The sequence below is a fragment of the Mugil cephalus genome, chromosome 1 (genome assembly GCF_022458985.1).
Source record: "Mugil cephalus isolate CIBA_MC_2020 chromosome 1, CIBA_Mcephalus_1.1, whole genome shotgun sequence".
Taxonomy (NCBI): domain Eukaryota; kingdom Metazoa; phylum Chordata; class Actinopteri; order Mugiliformes; family Mugilidae; genus Mugil; species Mugil cephalus.
The window spans coordinates 44,625,361-44,645,266 of record NC_061770.1 but is presented as its reverse complement, the minus strand read 5'-3'; the positions used below and the strand labels follow the sequence as shown (position 1 = coordinate 44,645,266).

General features: G+C 45.0%; 3 protein-coding genes across 3 annotated transcripts; 2 read left to right on the top strand and 1 right to left on the bottom strand.

Moving 5' to 3' along the window:
- Window positions 1-872: 872 nt before the first annotated feature.
- On the bottom strand, window positions 873-4,782 carry si:ch73-335l21.2 (RING finger domain-containing protein). The gene is made up of 2 exons (XM_047604662.1): window positions 4,611-4,782; window positions 873-2,558 (listed from the first exon to the last, which is right to left on the bottom strand). The coding sequence occupies exon 2, from the start codon at window positions 2,522-2,524 to the stop codon at window positions 1,850-1,852; it is 675 nt and encodes a 224-aa protein (XP_047460618.1). The 5' UTR covers window positions 2,525-2,558; window positions 4,611-4,782; the 3' UTR covers window positions 873-1,849.
- Window positions 4,783-8,424: 3,642 nt separating this feature from the next.
- On the top strand, window positions 8,425-9,814 carry si:ch73-335l21.4 (E3 ubiquitin-protein ligase-like). Its single transcript, XM_047594647.1, has 2 exons — window positions 8,425-8,990; window positions 9,471-9,814. Exons 1-2 carry the CDS (start codon window positions 8,501-8,503, stop codon window positions 9,527-9,529), a joined length of 549 nt encoding a protein of 182 aa, XP_047450603.1. The 5' UTR covers window positions 8,425-8,500; the 3' UTR covers window positions 9,530-9,814.
- A 150-nt stretch (window positions 9,815-9,964) lies between these two features.
- Window positions 9,965-13,575, top strand: LOC125013725. The gene is made up of 3 exons (XM_047594618.1): window positions 9,965-10,256; window positions 10,336-10,403; window positions 10,839-13,575. Exons 1-3 carry the CDS (start codon window positions 10,015-10,017, stop codon window positions 13,544-13,546), a joined length of 3,018 nt encoding a protein of 1,005 aa, XP_047450574.1. The 5' UTR covers window positions 9,965-10,014; the 3' UTR covers window positions 13,547-13,575.
- Window positions 13,576-19,906: the final 6,331 nt, after the last annotated feature.

Here is a 19,906-nt window from a genome sequence, read left to right as displayed (position 1 = left end):
TGGTATTTTTGTTGATATTGTAATAGTAAGTCAAATACTAGCATCAATGCTATCAAGCTAACGATATATGCTAGTTTATTGATGGATAACACGAGACTTTGACTTTTCGCCAACACAGTGATATCACAAACTAAATACATTTGTCATGGGACATTTTGAAAGACTTAAAGACTTAAAGCTTAAAGTTTTGTGCATACATCTTTAAATTCACAGTGACACACCTCCTGGTTTTAGGTGCTTTTGTTTCTTTTAAACCGCTTTAAGACAGATTCATTTCTAATCCTTTTGTTAAAAAGACTGTATTTTCTATGTTAACACTATGACGTCTGTGATTTCATGGATAAATGATCTAAAATACAATGACGTATTGAGGCGAGTTTTGTCCATTTGTCTTTAAATATGGTTTTGTGATTTTGTTTGAATGTTTCTTTTGAACTAGCGGTTTTACCTATTATGTTATTAATTAGCATTTAATATCACTATCATTTATTTTGTCTATAGAGGAATAAACTGAAACTTAAGCAAACAGTATAGTATATAGTTTTATATGCATGTGTTTAATTGTTCTTATATAATGTTATTTAATTAGCATTTGCTTTGCTTAGGCTGGGAACATTATAATATCTATAATTTTATGGATGAATAAACTGAAACCTGATCCTTTAGCAAGCAAAATACATCAATTACGTCAATGGTGTTTAGAGAACGTTACCTTTAGTCTTAAAAGAATTAAAGCCTCAAGGCAGGTTCTTCATTATCACCTTTATCATCGCTGCTACAAATAAGTTCCTTTAAAGGATCCACAAAATAGTTTTGACCACGACTCCTCTAACATCACATAGAAAAGTCAAACAGTCAATGAGTGCATCAACTTTAAATTCATGCCCTTGTGTTTATTTATCAGTCAACTTGTCTTGAGTTTAATTCTGTATCTGATCTGAACACTTGAACACATGAACGTGGATAAATACATTAATGCAACACAATTAACGAGAACAAATACACAGCCCGATGGCATATAAGTAAAACACAAACAAAGGAAACGCCTACGATTGCTTATCATCATTACACTGTTAATCACCACCATTATAGCGAGTAAATTATTTATCCTGGCCTGATGCCAGACTCATCATCGCAGCCTTCCAAAAAGCTATTATTCACATAGGATGCCATTAATTTGGATGAGTTAATGGCCTTCCTTATCCAATAAAGAGCATCTAGAATAAGGAAATCACATTGCTTATCAGGGAAATTGTGTTAAGTATCCAGAGGCACAGATGAGATGTAACAGGACAAGGGTGGGTGAATTGATCCGAGACGAAATAGATTCAATTCTGCAAAAAGGTTTCTGTCTTCGGTTTAGTCAGTTGTTGCATTGTATGTTTCAAAGAAAAGACAGAAATTGATACACACTGGTGCAATAAATACATATAAACTCTCAGATACACGTGCACTTTTAACTTCTCAGTGGTTTTCTAAATATACAGACACCTGACATGATGTAAATGTGCTTTATTCTATTTATTAAATGGTCACACAGGAAAAACTGCAAATAAAACAAATAAATATTACAGATGTGTGTATTTCATCAGTTTCTATGTGAACCACTAGAGGGCGCTCTTCATCAATCTATCGCGGATTAAATAGCCGCAAATATGCAGTACAACAAGGACTGGTTTTCTCTCTAGTACATTAAAGCACACACCTAACTACGGGGTGAATAACAACAACAGTGATCACAACCTCCATAAAAATATAATTGGAAAACTATTTGTCTGCTACTTCACTTTCACAGTGCTTTCCTTGCAGGATGTGCCATGACCTTATATCAAGATGTGATCAATTCAGATTAAAATTTCCTGTTCAAGAAATGTGGTCCAAACATCACTCCGACCATGCAGATGATCACAAACACCACCCAGAAGATGATGGCCAGCAGCTGCACGCAAAACAGCGTCTTCTTGCTCTGCTGCATGACCTCCTCCTCGCCGACCAGACCCGGCGCCGCGCCGTACGGCCTGTCCGGGTGCATCTGCTGCACCCGCAGGCTGACGGTGGGCAGGATGATGAAGCGGGCGTCCCTGCTGTTGCCGTCCAGGGAGAGCACCACTCTCTGGGTGACCGTGGCCAGGCGCGCGGCCATGGTCACGGGCAGGCGGAAGGCCATGGGGGGCAGCCTGGCCAGGATGAGGGAGTTGCAGGGTAAAGAGAGGGCGCCCCCTGTTTCCAGCGGGGTCAAATGGCGACAGAGGGGGCAGGGAATGGCGCGTGGGCTGTGGGGGTCTGAGGGGTCGTGGGGGCAGAGCTGGATCCTCTGGAGGCACTCAGTGCAAAACACGTGGAGGCACTGCAGCATCCTGGGGCATTTGTTGTACTGGTTGTACTCCTGGTAGCAGATGGGACACTCCACGTCCATGGGCTCCCCAGGGCCGGGTGTTGCCGCAGCCTGGTCCCTCTGCTGGGGAGCCGGGACAACATCCCCTATCATTGTTGGAGGCCGGCTGGAATTGTGAGCAGGCAGCATGTTGCGAAGGAAACTTTAAGACAGGCTGGTTAATCTGTAAAGAGAAATAAGCTTCAGGATTAAAAAAAGAAAAACTACAGAGGCTTGAATTGCTTCTAAGTGCAAAGGATCTGCTCTCCCATGGATGCTGCTTTGTCTCCTCTAACTTTTATGAACAGATTCCGCAGCTCATGCGTCATAGCATTCATCCATTTAACCACTCAGATATTCACCGTCTACCCCCCCTGCAACCGGCCCCCAACACGCAATCCCCTCCGCTCTGTGCTGTGTGTGCTGGAGTGCACATACACACTGGCCGAGTTCAGGAAGTGAGGGAGTAAAAACACAAGAAAAGAAGTAATAAGTCACAGAGTTCATGCGCGTGTGAGCACGTCCGTTTTTCCTCCTTTCAGACTTCTAAATGGGTCGCGTCACCGATTTAAGGAAGCATTATGTGACGTTGGTGTCGGTTTGGCGGCTTTCTGGGCTTTCCAGTGTTTCAGTAGGATACAAGAGATTAAGAAAGGAAGAGTACACTGGTTTTAGGGGGAATGCTTTGATTTTCACCATGCTGTTTTAAAAGGAGTTTCTGGTTTTTTACGGATGTGTCACTGTAGATGGCTGGATGCCACTTTAATTCGAAGGAACTTTGAAGAAATGCAAACAGTTCAGCTTGTTGGCTAAAGTTTTTCCTTCATGAACATCAGTGATTCACACGTCAAGTGTTAACAGATCTATTAAAATGAAAAGATAAGACTTGGGGGATTTTTTTTTTTTATCTCTTACTGGTAGTTGAGTTAATGAGAACATAGAGGCCACTCTTTTCCCTGAAATCCTGGCTGTCTTTAAAAGCAACAAGATCTACTTATCTGCACAAAAGCTAATAATTGCTAATTGATCAACTCACCCAGTTCTTCAATATGCATGAAAATAGCTAATTAATTAGTTTCCAGTTGAAATTAAGTTTTGTGGGAATGTTTGGACCCCTCAATAACTCCTCTTGTTGCAGTGATATTTGTACATAGACAGATGCTTTATTCATCCCAAACTGGGGAATTTCACAATTACAGTCTTCTACTAGAATGTCACTTTTTCATGAGTCAGCAGATTAATTTTAGTTTTCCGGGTCTCTAGACCGCAGAGAACAATAAGGGCCATGACACAACAAGCCAGCTGCCAGCTGTTGTCCTGCTCCGGCCTTGTCTCTGCTCTTAGCTTTACTAGTGCGTCTCTCACCATTAGCACTTGTCAAACCCCAGATGCTGACTTTTTAGCAAGTCCAGCAAGTGGAGATCTCTCTGATTGGCTGTACATCCAGAGACACAAATGCTTTCACTACAATCATCTATAAAGAATGTACTGTGGTCCAGCTCTTCCTTGCTTCTGAGCTAACAGTAGCTCTGAAGCGTTTATTCAGACGTGATCAGGACACCGGTGGTCTTTGCGTTTGGTTTGTTCAAGTGTAAAATCTTGGGTTTCGTGAAGCGTTGGAGCTTTGTTGCTGGTTGTTCTTTGATGTTGGTCTAGTGTGCCTTTCCCATAGCAGTTGTTTTACTTCTTTGAGTGAAGTTACAAAAAGTTTTGGGTACTTTCTGGGACTCACGGCTAAAGGGCCACAGATGAAGCGCACAACTAGCTGTTTTGCTGTTCCAGTTTTTAGGCTACGCTAACTTGTTGCTGCATAGAAACAAAACACGAGCTCCAATCAAAATAAACATCAACGGTTGTGTCTGTTGATGGTCTGTGATTCATGAGATAAAGCATCAGGTTTATTTTTGCTTCACTGACACTAGTCTTTTGTTTCTCTCATGCGACAAGTACCAGGTAACCCGCGCTCGCTCACGGGGGGACTGTTGCTTAGCAGATGGGATCTCCATTGAATTGGTCCATGGCGACATACAGAAATCTTTTCTTTCGTGAGTAAGCTACACATTCATGCAAAAACAAGCATGCAGTTCGCTGAAAGAATAAGCAATAAGTATTACAGTAAAAACAATGGGCCTGTTGAAGCCAGTAAATGAGGCTCTTGTAGAGAGTAATTGCACATAGAGAATCTGGCAGAGGTCCATCATTACACACACAGAAGCAGATAAGAGAGACACTTAACCTGAAGCACACTCCTTTGATCAGAGCCTCCCACTCCAGCCCAGGTACTTTCCTTCACACCCTTTCACGCTCATCTTCTCATGTTGATACAGATCTCACCCAGGAAGTCTCCTTCCTTCTTGATACTCTGTAGCTGCGTGTCTGAGCTCGACTCGCCGGCTAACCTCCCCTGCTTTCCGCTCCGCCTCACCTGATTCTGCCCTTCCTCGTCTCTCCGTCTCAGCCCCCCAAGAGGCACCTCCGCGGTTCGCTCAGCAGTAATTAAACCCCTGGTGATGAGAAGGTAACCAGGACACATAAGACAGAAAATTGACACACTGGAGTATCTTCATTGTGACTTTAGACTTCTCTTTTTGCACATAAAGTTACTACGCTTTCTCACAGACAGTATTTTTGTAATATCAAGTGTGGATTTAAAAAAAAAACTAAAAAAAACATATACTCTATATTTAAGACAAAGTAAATAAATTACATGGACAGAATGGGTGTGGTCTGTGTGGCTGTAAACAGGGGAAATCAGGAGAAACCACCACAGGTTTAAACCTGTAAAACAGGGAAAACGTTGCCCCGTTTCCTCAGAACCCTCTTGTCCTGATTAAAATATCTAAATTAAAATATTTCTCTTTAAACATCTCTTCTTAGGTAAAATAACCTGTTTGATTTAGAAGTAAAACAAAAACAACATGAACAAAAAAAAAAAAAGAAGTCTCTTCAGTCCATATGATATTTGGACTGATATTTTTAACCTAATGTCTGAGGTCTGAGGCTTATGGATCACTGGTCTTCATGGGTGGGAGGGGGCTTAGGCGGGGGTTTGTGTGGGTGGGGGGTGGTTGTTTTGTTTGTTGTTATATCGACTTGCCTTTTTTTTCAAGTGAAGCCTCTCTAATGAATATATTGCAAGACGTAAGTGGAACCAATGTGGAGGGTAACGTAGTAAATGCAGCTCATGCTTGGACACCCCCTGAAACACGCACGGTGACTTGCGTTAGCTCACCGTTAGCATTAGCATCGACATGTAACAGGAATCCCCCTAAGTAATGCTCAACTGAACGTAATTTCAGTCACGATTTATTCTAACCCTTGGTGTTATCCAGGCTGAAACTGATGATGCATTACATTCTTATCTGATCAGCTGATAAGAAGTGTGTGCGTGTTGTTGATTGCGTCACTCCAGTCCTTTCTTTTAATAGCCAAAGCCAAACCAAAGTTCTCTACTACTGGCAGTGGCTGCTATGTGATAAAACTTGTTTCGGGTTTGCCCCCCAAAAATACAGCAAGGCGACATTTTCACGGTTGACAGTGATTGTGTTCACACCGAGCTTCACTATGTTTTGCCTCCAACTAAAGTCTTGACGTCACAGTGACGTAGGCCATGAAGGGGTCTATAAATGTTTATGAAAGCACTTAAAATTACCAAGATGTATGTGTAGTGACGGACTTGGAGACATCATCACTGATAGTACCTGGAGTGCTACCAGTGATGATGTGGAAGTAACTGAATATTTTACACCTTTCTTCTTCCAAAACCACTTGAAGTGATAAGTTCAGTAATTTGTCCATGATTAGAACGAAGGGTTCAGGAGGAATTAAAATTACATTTTGCTGATCACACTTTTTTTTAAATTTATTTTTCAAATACAGTACATACAATACTGATATGAACAACAAAGAAGATATGACCAATGTGTATTTGTGTGTGTGTGTGTGTGTGTGCGCGTGTGAGACCTGTCATAATTTGTATGTTTACCAGTTAATACAATAATACAGGAATATTAATAATTATTACATTGTTATTTATATTATAGTAACGATATATAAAAAACATATGAAGTAAAACTATGCTTCCATTAATAAGTATTAAAAAAAGAAAGTAATAATGATAATAAAATAAAACCAACAGACATATACAAAACAATTAATAATTCATTAACAGTGATAATAATTACTATAGTGAAGGTTAGTGAGAGATCGGGGGATAGATGGGGGGGAGGAGGAAAGGTTGGGAAAACACTGATTTGTTTATTCAGTCTATTTTTAGGGCCCCTGCTGACCGAACAGGATTGCTGATCACACTTACATACATTTCCTAAAACTTGGAAGGTGGAATTTCTTAAATTGTGTTATTTTTAGATTTTTGTTTTTTTATTATTATTTTTGTTCCCAGCAGACTTTGTAGCTTGTCACATTAGGAGAAACAGCGTCTGACTGTGTACGGGTGTGAATGTGCCCGAGATGCTCCGACATTTGTGTTTTGGACATATGTGTTCACACTGCTGGACGCCTGAATAAACAATTTTCACATCTTACTTCAAATGATTGGGGACAGATGTGGCTTCGATCCTCAGCCCCTTCACATGCTGATGCAATGAGTTGCAACAGGAAACCACTTAAACCTCCATATATTTTGTCCTTGTAGCTGTTTACAAACGTGAATAAGACAATGATTTAATATTAATGTAAAACTTTATGTATGTATGTTTTGCTTAAGACCTTGTATGGATGTTTTGGTCCTCCTTTATCAGAATGTCTTCCAGGAAAGGGAAAGCTTATTGTCAACAGATAAAGTCCTCAGTGAAGGTCACAAAAATAGTGTAATAAATAAATAACGTGTAACACATTATTCATCAACTACTGGGACTGTACAGTGCTAAAACGATGGCCTTAAAGTCACAACACAATATCCAATGTCTTAGTTGAGATTGCTAACAGTTCAGACTTTTAAAGTTAATGAATTAAATTGAGACCAGAGTCCAAACAAACCTCCACAGAGGCCGGGAAGTGTTTTCTTCCGGGAGTTGTTGTCTTTTGGGAAGACCTGTTTTTGTTTTGTTTTTTGCATGGCTGAAAATGTCTTACAGTAAATTCAGTGCATGAGGCAAAAGCGGGAAGGCTTACAAAAAAAAAAAAAAAAAAAAAAAAGAACTACTGACAAAAGTCTAGAGCAAGCAACTCTCGCAAAGTGGAGTAGGGCGGGAGCACAAACGGCAGTTTGTGATTGTTGGCTGAATTTCCAGCGGATATCTCCATGAAAGGAACTCAGACTGGGACTGCTGATAGGAGGAGGGACGTGTAGGGATTACCATGAAGGCGGAAAGGCTTACGTCACCCACGCACACAGCGTTTGGTAATGGTTGAAAAGGTCATAAGAGGCAAAGTCGAGTTGGATTAAAGAAGTGGAGTCTAAATATTGTCATGCCTGAAGCTGTTTTCACGGGACTTTGAATAAAGCATTTTAAAGTCTTTATCCCAGTCACTCTGGTGATCAGTCAGCCCAGATGTGTTATTATTTGGTGATAATCGGTCCACTTGTTTTATTACATCTAGTGATCAATCAGTCCAGCTGTTGTATTATTTGGTGATAATCAATCCAGCTGTTTTGTTACATCTAGCGATCAATTAATGCAGTTGTTTTATTACATATAGATAGATAGATAGATAGATAGATAGATAGATAGATAGATAGATAGATAGATAGATAGATAGATAGATAGATAGATAGATAACTTTATTCATCCCCGAAGGGAAATTAGTTAGTGATCAATCAATCACTCCAGCTGTTTTTCTCACATGTAGTAGGCAGTAATCAGCTCTCGTTTTCTTTAGAATCAGAGTCGCTCTCTGTGAGTTGTTGTCAACACAGATGTATCACTATGACAATTGACTAGTGGGTGTGTGCGTGTGTTACACGTCTCACGTCACAGCCCCTTGGTTTCACTGGATCACGTGTATTTATATTGGATGACTCATTGGCTGTGTTTATATTGTAGAGTCCCTCCTATCGCACGTCCTGTCCTGTTTATAAACCACAACCGCTGAGCGCTCCCTTCATTCAAACCCCAAACAGCCCACAGCGACCAAAGCGACCAAAGCGACCAAGCAACAAGCGGCATGTATTCAGAGCTCGAGTGCGGGATCTGCTACCGGACCTACAACGCGGGTCGGAGGTGTCCCCGGGAGCTTCACTGCAAACACACCTTCTGCGAGAGCTGCCTCGCGGCTCTCTCCCGGCCCCGCGGAGCCGGCGAGGCGCATCTGGAAGCGGGCAGACTCATCGCCTGCCCGCTGTGCCGACACGCCACATCCGTCTCCGGCGAGGGGATGATCAGAGCCGAGCTGAGGGTGGATGAGTGCGCCCTGGAGCGGCTGTTGGCCGCGGGAGTCCTCGAGCAAGAGGAGGACCCGGAGGAGGGCGATCAGCTTCCAGACGAGGCGGCGGAGGAGGAGGAGGAGGAGGAGGCGGGGGAGGAGGAGACGCTCCCCGAGACTCCAGCCGAGGAGAGTGACTCATCCGAGGGCTTCAGAGGTGGGAAGTTCCGGCAGTCTCTGAGAAAAGTCTGGAAGAAGATTAGCGGCAAGGGCGCACGGCAAGGAGGAAGAAGTGAGTGGACTGAACCGATTCATTACTACTTTAACAAGGCTGACATTGTGTTTATGAGTAACACGAGACAGGGAACAGGTGTCAAAGTTTCTGCTTAAATGTGGGGCTGCACAGTTGACAGATATTTCAATAGGCTAAAGCACCACACTTGAACAACATAAACCCATCCAACATGTACAGTACTGTATAAGCTTTAGGCACTAAATGTAAGGTGAGGATGTTTCAAAGTGATTCACCTCAGACAAAGTAAAATAGAATCTATCCTCAAGATGTTTTCTCAAGTAAGCTTGGAAGACATGAATGGATACATGTGAAATTGGCTGTAATATAAAAGTACAATCGTACAGTTGTCTCCCTTATTGCCAGTTTTTCGACTTCCTGACAAGCTGCACTTTATTCAGCTCAGATCAAACTCTTTCAGTGTCCAAAATAAGAACCCAGCTTGGCATGAGACTAATGTGCCTTCTTCTCTCTCTGCAGACTGCATGACCAACGACGACTTGAGGAACCTGGCCATGATGTCCTGCTACATGTTTTGAGCAGCCCCAGACTCCCTGGATAATGTGACAAGGCACTCGGAGTCAGTGGTTCACCTTCTTAACGCGGACTATGTGACGACGAAACTTTGCTGGCGAGACTCGTGGACACGCAGTGAACTCGAGGATTTAATTCTGCCTAAATGATCCGTTGCACTGTAAAAGGAAAACGATTGTTATAATGAAGCATAAATGTTTATATTTTTTATATTTATTCTTTTGCACTAATGTATTTATTTTTATATATGTGTCTCATATTTAATGAAAAATAAATGACTTGTTCTGTTACATCGCGTGGGTGCTTGATGAATTTCGGATGGGAGTTTGGCTGACTCAGAGTGCATGCATTATAAAAAAAAAAAAAAGTACTCTTAACTCTGGCCCGCGTTTGTGGAAATTAAAGTTAGAATAAAACTAGCTTTTAGTCAAACTCAAAGGCAAACGTGTCCCTGTATTCAAAGAAAAAGGGAAATCATAAAGTCTTCTGCATGAAATGGAGAAACAGCCTGCACACACAGGTCCAGGAAGTAGCTAACCCAAGGCCAGGTGATCAGCATTGCCTCCGATTAGACTCTGAAGAAGCAACAGTAGCAGTAGCAACAGCAGCAGCAGGAAAAGGAGGAGAGCAGCAAGGCCCCTACACGAGCCAAGTAAAATACAAGGACTGCCCGTCACACAAACCTGGGTGGAAGATCTCTATCATGTTCAGCAGTTGTGCTCCCTGCTCAAGGTAAACGCTAAATGCTTTGAGCGCACGTAGCTCCAAAACATTGAGTCCCTTCTGTTTAAAGGCCCCTGTCTCTCCGCAGACTCCGCGTCTTCGTGCTGATCTGTGCAGCTGTCATGACGTTTATCACGTATTCAGATGGCGCAAGAGGTGAGCACGAGCAGGGCAGAGTGTGCGGCATTAGCGAGCTAATGCTTCTCTTAGTGGCTGAATCAGAATAATGGCACGAGGCGCGTAGGCTGATTGTTTTAGATGGAGACTGACATATTTGCTTAAAGAAAGCTGCAGCTGATTGTTTTGGAAGCAGCATTGCCTCTGGCAAAGTTTTCTCCGGGGCACTTTAGATAAGATTTTGTTTTCCCCAGAGTTTTTTTTTAGTAACTGCAGGTTACGGGTGACAAATTCAAAGTAAAGTACTCAATCACTCTCAATTTTAATGAAGCAACATAAATAAAAAGACATAACTTTTCCCAAAAAAGCCAGATTTTCCATGTTTTTTTAAAGCCAAACTGTAGCCCGTGTGTGTTATTTTGCCCGGGGCAATCACATTTAATTATCCTCTTTATTTTTCTGTTTCAAACGCAGCCAGTTCCACGGCAGCTAAAGGACAAAACGGAGCCGGGGGCAGTGTCCTGAGACGAGCGTACGCTCCACACAGCCGCCACCGTCCCTCCTCCGTTGCCACACTATCGACGGAAACTGGAACTAATAGCGAAACCAAGACGAGCGGGAGTGTTAGGGAAACCCCGTCAGTCACTGACTATCCATCAAACCCGCTTCTGTTCGCACAAGGAAGCTTCAGCTTCAGCCAAAGAGGCCTAGATAACAGAGAGTATCAAGGGAGAGTAACCAAAGAGCGGAGAGGTCACGGTGTGGGCGGAGAGAGGCCAACGAGCAGCGTTTTCACAGGCCGCCCCCAGCAAGAAGGAGCATGGCAGCCTAGACATAATAACCAGCAAGTAGCCCCGACTGGGAATTATTATAGTTCAAACTCAGGGATTATTAGAAAATCATCTCCAAGAGAAGGTGGAAGCCCGCTTCATCAGAGCTTTTCTCAGATTTGGGATCACGAATATGCCAAGAATGAAGTTCCTCAGGTGGTCTATCCAGTAGTCGCTGAAGGTGAATCCACTGTTAGGAAGTCTTTTCATTCTTCTCTCTTCCCATCTCAGAACGGCGCACTCTGGAGTCGGCCCGCTCAGAGAGGCCATTACAGCGCCCGCGAGGAGACAAATGTTCTTCCCGCGGTCGGGCCGTGGAGTACATCGAGCGGGATTCAATCAAGCAAATATCCCAGCTTCTCGAGTCGTCCTGCCCCTCGCGAGGCATCAATCAGCGGCGGCTCGGAGGCGTCCGCTATTAAAAGAAACCCAAGGCCAGAAAAACTGAGGTCATCCATCACGGAGAGCAGCGGGGAGACGTTAGGACATAAAAGGGTCCAGTCGTATCTCTTCAAGGACTCCCGGACTTCGGTGAATACGGTGACGGGTGATGGACGAGAAGCTTCAAGAGGACAGAGCAATGTGGCCGCAACGCCACATAAGCAAATTGCTGCTGGAGTTTACAGCAGGTTAGAGTCTGGCAGGAAAAATAACGACGTGCTGTATCATGACGCCCGTGTCCCACAGCACGTTAGCCGGACAGAAACCGAATATAAACCCACCCTCAGTTTAATCCCTCCTCGGCACACCACAGCGCAACCTCCCACTCGACTGCCTCTGCTTCCTGTTACAGTGAAAAGCAACGATGGGCAAAGATTTGTCCACACGCCTCATTTCCGGGATACCTCAAGCAGCGAGAAATCTGCCCCGGGCGGTCGAGTTGATACGACTACGAGGAGGTTTGTGCAAGACTCCAAACAAGGACAATCAGCAAAAAGCATCTACGGCCTCAGAGGGTTCAAAAAGCCTCTGAGGAAAGCTGCGAAGGAGCCGTCGGGTTCTAAAGAGAGCCCTCTGCGACACAGCTTTGATAAAGGAAAGGACTACGCGTTTAAAATTACAAACCGGTTCCCGTCTTTGTCGGCAAAGTACAGCTTTGGCCAAAGAGGAGCACCTCCCACGACCGCAGCGCCGCCAGATCTTCAGAGGACGCCCGAAGTTCATCCCTCACCTTCTCCTGGAATCCAAATCGCAACCGTTTCCACTCCCCGGCCCCTCACATCTGGACTCAAGCTGCCAGAACATGACGCAGGTATGAACGCAAGCCTCAACCACAAACCTTACAGGGTCTACAAAAGAATTTATGGCCTGAAAGGATTTAACGTTCGACCACTTGAGGGAGCCAAAACCTCAGAACCAGACGTGTCCGCTGCACTCCACCAAGGCCTCAAACTCAGCAGGGCGCAGGCCTGGCAACCGAGAGGAATTCCCACGCCGAGCGATCGAGCAGGTGAAACAAAGCCAGATAGCGACAGTTTATCAGGAGTGAGCGAAAGCGAGGCCAGCAGTGAAGACCTTAAACCTCCCCTAAAGGCTGCAGGCAGATCTCCGTCCCTCAGAACATTCACACCTGAGTACCCCCTTTATGGATTTCTGCCCGTCAACAACCAAACTACACATGCTCACAGCAAAAAACAGTGGAAGTATTCACAGAGGAGGCCGGGCGTATTGTCTTCAGCTCAGCTCAAATCAACAGCGAGCCCCAAAGCCGAAACAACACCTGAGCCGAGAACAACTAGAAAGTTCGCTGCGATGAAGGCGACCCTGCTCAGATCGTCCACGAGCAGAACGGTAAGAGGGAAGCGCGTGAAGGCGAAACACGCCGGCAGCAAAAACCTCAACGGATCCGCAGGTTATGACACCGGAAACTCGGCCATTGTCAGGCTCCCCCAGCGCCCGGCCGGAGTCAAAGCCGTCACATACTCTGACATTGTGGGAAGTGCTTCGTTCAGCAGCGTCAGAGCTGAAAACCAGGCGCCGGTCACATCAACCGATGAGGTTTATTTCCCAAACAGGACTGCCACGGACAAGGTAAACGGAAGCCTCGGTAACTGGACCTTAAACCCTGATGATGGCGCACAGGGTGTGAAAAACACAAGCAAGAATGTTGGAGGGGTCAAGGAGGACGAGCAGAGGACGAGCGAAGAAGCAGGCGATGAACTTGAAACGTCAGGTTTATTCCTAGACAACGAAGGAAGCGGAGATTTTAATGACGCTTCGTCGAGTGTCACGGGAGGTCGGGACGGCGGAGAAGACCTGTCGGAGCTGGAGTACCTACGGATATCGGCTGGGAACGTCTCCTTCAAGTCAGTGAGACGGTCTCATCCGGATGAAACCACAGACACGAGCTGAAGCGTTCCAATAAAAGCTGGAAAAAAGTACAAAGTGGTTTTGTTCTTGTGCAAACAATCGCGAAGCCTGTTTGTTTGAGTTTTCTCCAGATCTGTCTCAAAGTCTTCTGTTGCTAAGTCGTCGTTTTTTGGTCCTAATTGTTTTACAGGAATAGTTTAAAGTGTTGGCACCATTAACTTGTCCACCGGTTGCCTGGCAACTGGCCTCGAGCGAATAAAAGCATGAAATGGTATGGGTATGAAATGAGCAAACAGTTTTCACACTTCTGCTTTTATGCAAATTTTAAAAAAAAATGGCATAATGTGTAAATGAGTAGTTAAAGTCTATAGGTGCTGTTGAATTCACCTGATTCTATAATAGTGGGGACCTGGGGACACCCAGACCCACACGTCTAACAAGCACTCGATTATGTGATGGATTGAAGCCAGACAAAACTGATCCATGCAAAAACTTAAATCCCTAGCAAACGGCTTCAAAAACACAGAAATTTAATAAAATATTAAGCATTTTAAGCTTTACAACGTACGTTTTTGCAAAGTTAACATGCTGGAAAAAAATAGTGAGTGTATTTTTTTATTTTTTTATGAAATAAAACATATTTTCTGCTAATGACATGAATGAATAATGGCCATTAGCTATTTCCATAATCACTCTTCCAGAAAGCAAATGACTCGGCTGAAAATGGGCTTTCCCGGTATTGGCTCGGCTTTCTGGTATTGTTTTATTCACAACGTTAAACACCAGTCACCTGGCACAACGAGCGGCTGACTGCGTTTCTGGGAACGTGCTGTAAATTACGTCTGGTTGCGCGGCGCTTCTACTAAGTGACGTCCTCCAGCCCCGGCCTCACTCATCTCGGCCGGGGAAGCGGCGGATAGAGGTCAAACGTGACTTTGTGAGGGTAACACTTGCTTCATTTGGCAAAAGGTTTGCATAAAGTCAACTACGAGAAAGGGGGAAAAAAAAAGAAAAGAGGAGGAAGAAGAAAAAGGAGCAAGGTCATCCTGGAGGCTTTTTATAAATTTGACTGTATTCCCATTCCTTGTGTCCTCATTCCCATGCAGACAGTGGCTGTTCAGCGTGCTGACACAGATTTTCCATCTCCTCTTTCGGGCTTACGAGCAGATTTTCAACACGCTGGTCGACACCAAACGGAAAAACTTGATCTTGCTTTTCAAAGCCTTCCCCCGAGCCTGCCAAACCATTGATAGGCACACACAAGGGTTACCGAGGAAGTCGTCGTGCGGTCAGGCCCCCCACCCACCTTAACTTGAGCCGTGAAGGAAAATCAGGGCGTAATGAATGTGTTTGTTAGCTGCAGTCACGAGATTGTGCTCTGGATTATCTCGTCCGCCTCGCCTCTAATGTTGCTCCGGGTTTCACACCAAAGTCCTGATCTGCGCAGGCGTTCCACTAGATGTCAGGACTCGTCCAGTTTGCTGCCGCACGCGCTGCACAAAGCCAAGCGCAATTTGCATAACACGTCAAACTTGCTGAAGTGCTGTTATGGATTTTGGCCGTTTTAAGTGCTTTTTTTTTTTTTTTTTTTTTTTTTTTTTTTTATCGATCGGCCAATCGAATTCGGGGGCACCGGGTCCACGTTGAACCGCGGCTCCTCGCGGGTCCGCTCACACCACGCGACCTTTCACCTTTTCCTGGCCTACCACCTAAATACCACCCTCTGTGCGTGACCCCCCCTGATCTGCCAGCCAGAAGGGGCCTCGAGGAGGAGAAGGCGATAGGTTGTGTCTTAATTTTTTTTTTTTGTTTTCCTGAAAGGATCTGCCAGTCAAATTTAAACACAATGTACACTGGATTAGCCCCCTCCCTCCCCCCTCATTCCACCCGACTACCACCACCACCACTACTAGCCCGCCAATACCCGTGGAAAGTAGGGCTGTCCACTTTCCCATAGCGCTGGGAGGAATTAAGGTGATATGATGTTATGAGGTTTCCCTGTGCTGGCATGTCAAGGCGTAGGCCCGTCTACCTCTTCAAAGGTCCCTTTTGGTTTTTGTGCATGCCTTTTGTGTGTCGGTATCGCACAATCCCTTCTTTTTCCAAGCATGCATGCTCACTTATATCCCCTGTATGTGTGTGTGAGTGTGTGTGTGTGTGTGTTGATCACAGGCTGTGTGGTGTTCTCTTGCTAAAGCTGGCCCTCCCACCCTCTCCTACTGCGAGGGGAATTCTGTACCATGTGCCTGCGGTTTTCAGGGAGCTTTCAAGGAAAATAAAGCACAGAGGCCCTCACAATCCCCACCGCCACCACGGCTCCCCTAATACGCCTCCCTCCCTCCTTCCATCTCGCCCCCCCCCCCATCTCTCCCTCCGTCAGTCGCTCCATGTGGCACATTTTTTTTTTTTTTTTGTCTTTTTTCAAACTCCCTTTCAATCGAGACCAACCGACGGGCTGCGGAGCGACGGGGCTGATTTTGCGTGCGCATCCCGAAACACGGGCGAGATCCACGACCACGGCAAACATTTCTCACACGAGGCCGGAGAGAGCGAGGGAGTGAGAGTTTGGTTGGTAGGGGGGAGGAGGAGGAGGAGGGGGAGGAAGGGGAGAGGGAGAGAGGGAGGGGAAGACAGAGAAAGGCTTTTTGTTTGGCTAAGTAGACTATGTGAAAGAGGGGGCGGCGAGGAAGAGGGAGCTGGAAATACATTAGAAAACGGTTGCGTTGGCTGTGGCATTTGTGGCTTGGATGACTTCACATGGCATGCCGTGGACGGACCCAGCCATCGGAGCCACTCGGTTTGACCGTGACTGTGTGTGTGTGTGTGTGTGTGTGTGTAAAGTAACTTTATTGAGTCTACGCCGTTTAACTTTGCCCTTAAGCCCGCATGGAAGGTCTGAGGGGAGAAAAAGAAAGAAGGCCGGGAGCTTCAGGGGCTTTATTGGCTCATTTATGTGGTTTAGTTTGACTAATTTAAAGGGGAAAATCCTTTAAAAAAAAAGAAAAAAATAACACAAAACTCTGGCCTTGCGCTGCTCTCAGTAACTTTAGCTCCACTTTCTGTATTTTCAGGCCAAACGTCCAATACATACTTGAGCCGGTGTGAATGATGGGAAGGAAGCGATTTAAGGGCATGGAATAATAGTGACACGAACATTCCCACATCTGCCATGGGAACAAAAGCTACATCCGTGTCCTATATCCAGCGAACTTCCTGTGGCCCGCGCCTCGGAGGAAGTCATAAAGACAGGAAGACTTCCTGTATTGTTGCCAACGTGCAGCGGCACAAAATGTACACGGGCCTGCATGGGCCACGGACCCAGTGGTGTAAAGCAATAAAAAAAAAAAAAAGAAGCACTTTAAGCCCTCATCAAAGAGGCCGAGTCATGCATCTGATGTTAAATTCATGCCTCCTCCTCGGAGCTTTAAGAGTGTTTTTCGGTTTGCTTAACAGATGCGCGAAGGCTCGAATTGGGAGCAAAATGATCTTTGCACGTGGAATGGAGGTTTCTCTGTCTCATGCTAATCGCTGCAGGTTCAGTCACTTTGTCTAATGTCAGCTGTGTACGGAAACACACTGTGATCTAGTTGCAGTCATTGTGCAGGTCCTTTTTAAAGCTAGATTGGACCAATTGTTATATAATACTGAAGGATTTGTATTCTTTCTTCTTGAAAATGTGCGTTTTACACTATTAACTCAAAACATTAGCATGTGCAGGACGAGAGCGCCCCTAACTTGCGGCCATCTTGGATGCTGCACCCACGTGACTCCCTGTATTCTTTCTTCTTACATTTAGAGCATAAAAGTAGAAAAATTACTAAATAACTTAAATATAATCTCTTTAACTTAAACACGTCCCACCAAAAGCATTTACTGAGGTTCAAATACGTTCACAATCCACTTTTCTCTTGGGTTTCAATCACAACCAGTCGTCTCGCTCATAGCAATCTGTGAGTATTTAAGTAACTTTTGACACGCAGCCCTTCGATCTGACAACTCTCGCTATGTACAAACAAAAAAAATCATGTGATATGATCCAGAGCTTCAAGGAGACAAAGTCCTCACAGAACCCCGTGTTTGATTAATTCACGTGAGACACTACAACCGTCCCTGTTCAAACAAGAGGGTTTATTCAGCGTGTTTGTACGGCCGTCTGGGTGTGTGTTTGTGTGTGTGTGTGTGTGTGTGCGTGTAAGTCTAACTGTAAAGTGAGCTGGAACACAAAGACACGGTATCACACCCGAACAATGAGGAGATGATAGGATGCCCACTCAGACACAACAGTTCCACCTGATGGCCTCCGGCCAGAGCACCTCTCTGAGAATGAACTCCGTGTCCTCTCCCCCCTTGGCCTCCGTCCAGCCCCCTCCTCCTCCTCCTCCTCCTCCGCGCTCTTTCACTCTCTCCTCTCGACCGGAGATGGTGTCACCGCGGCGGAGCCGGGCATTGTCGGTGCCCGTCGCCACGACAACCCACACGGCAGCTGCGCCCGTTCCCGTCATATCCGAGAGCTGATGGCTCGTTTTATTTGTCCACGAAATCATTCATTTTGGTGTGAGAATGTGTCTGATTTGCGACCAAAACGTGGGTGAGGGCAACTGTATAGTTTCTTTTTTTTTGTGCCTCTGGGTGCATCACGAGGAAGATACATTTGTTCATTCATTGCAGCCATCATGATCTGTTGCCGGTGATGTTTACAGTCAGATGCCGAATCAGGAGCACTGATTGTGTAAGCGAGAGATCACGAGAAATGGGGAAACGTCTGATCTGCTTGAAGTAGGGCTTGAAACCCCCTCGGGACTGACTTTGGTTTTTAGATGCACGTCAACAAAAGTTGATGAAACGGGAACCGTGATGTGAAGTAATGGGACCGGGAGGAAGCGGAGCAGGTCTTTCAGGTGTGGGCGTGGGGGCTGCTTCTTCGGTCACGCAGGTGCAGCTCGGCTTTTTTGTTGCCCGCGCCAACCTTATTTTTAGTGAATGAGGGAAGTGAGTGTGCATGCAGGTGCTGGCCTGTGTGTGTTTTCTCATTGCTATTAATTCCTGCAGTGGCTCAGTCGGCCCACAGTCACACCCAGCTTGGTCGTTTGGCCTTCTGTGGAAGAGGAGGAGGTTGAAGGATACAAGATCCCATAATGGCCCTTTAATGAATTCTGCGTAATTGAAAACATCAGCGGATTTTCAGCCAGGTCGTTAAAGTAGACAAAGAGAAACCCCATTACACGAATGAAAATGAAATATTGTACTCGAGTTTTTGTGTATCCAGTAAAAAGGAGCCACCATTACATACATGTGAGGTGTGGTTTCAAGGCCAAATAAACTGTAAGGGGAAGTGTTTCCAATCATTGTAATGATTACAAACGCTGTTCAGTGTCTCCACGGACAAAGGAAGTTTCTGAAAACCTTGAGCATCTGGGCCTGGATGGCCTGCGATCATTGATGGATCGATACATTCTGAAAGAAAATGTCAGGACATCTTAAGAGAAACTGGGTCATGCAGCGAGCCCAAGAACACAGCTCTACAAAATAATGGTTAACCCTTAAAAAGACTTGAAGTATTTGAATTACCGTAACTCTCTGATGGACAAAATTCAAACTATGGCTGAACACTGGGAAGTTGGATTTGTTAGTAAAAATTAAGTTAGTTTTACCCTTGAGATGTCACGAAGCCACACTTTAAACATGTCGATAGAGCACACCACTGTGAGTTACGGTAATTCAAACACCTTGTGCTTTAGCGTATCACCGGCGATCGATGTGTTCGGGCTTTAACGAGTTACAAGGAACAAATTAAACGTCCTGAAATGGCCAGGTCAAAGTCCAGACCTTAATCCCAAGCAACAGGTTCATGTGAGGAAGAAACCCTCACAAGTACTGAACTGGTTCTGTAGGCCTGATGGTGAACGAGCTAAAAATCCTTCAGGTCACCGTCCACCACTGATCAGCAGTTACCAGAAACATTTAGTTGCTCTTATTGCTGCACAAAGGGGGCGTCACAGCAGATACTGAAAACAAGGGTTCACATACTGTTGCACCTCACACAATAAATGAATTCATTTGTTTTGACTCGGTTCTCTTTGTCTACTGTCGGGGCTTGTGTGAAAATCCGCTGATGTTTTGAGTCATTTTTAAGCAGAAATGTTGAAAATTCAAAGGATTGCAAATACTTTGTGAGCTGCACTGTACGTGCCAACAATAGGAACATAGAGAGAGAGAGAGAGAGAGAAGCACTGATTTATAATAAGAAACTGGGCTTATTTAATTAAACTGAGCACAGAGTGAGACGGTAGTATCAAATAAGACAGAGGGGGAACTCTTTGAGCTCACACAGCAAACACCACGTTGGTCAAATTCCCGGTAAGACGAGCGATTAACTCCGCTGGCGGGATGCCAGCCTGGAGT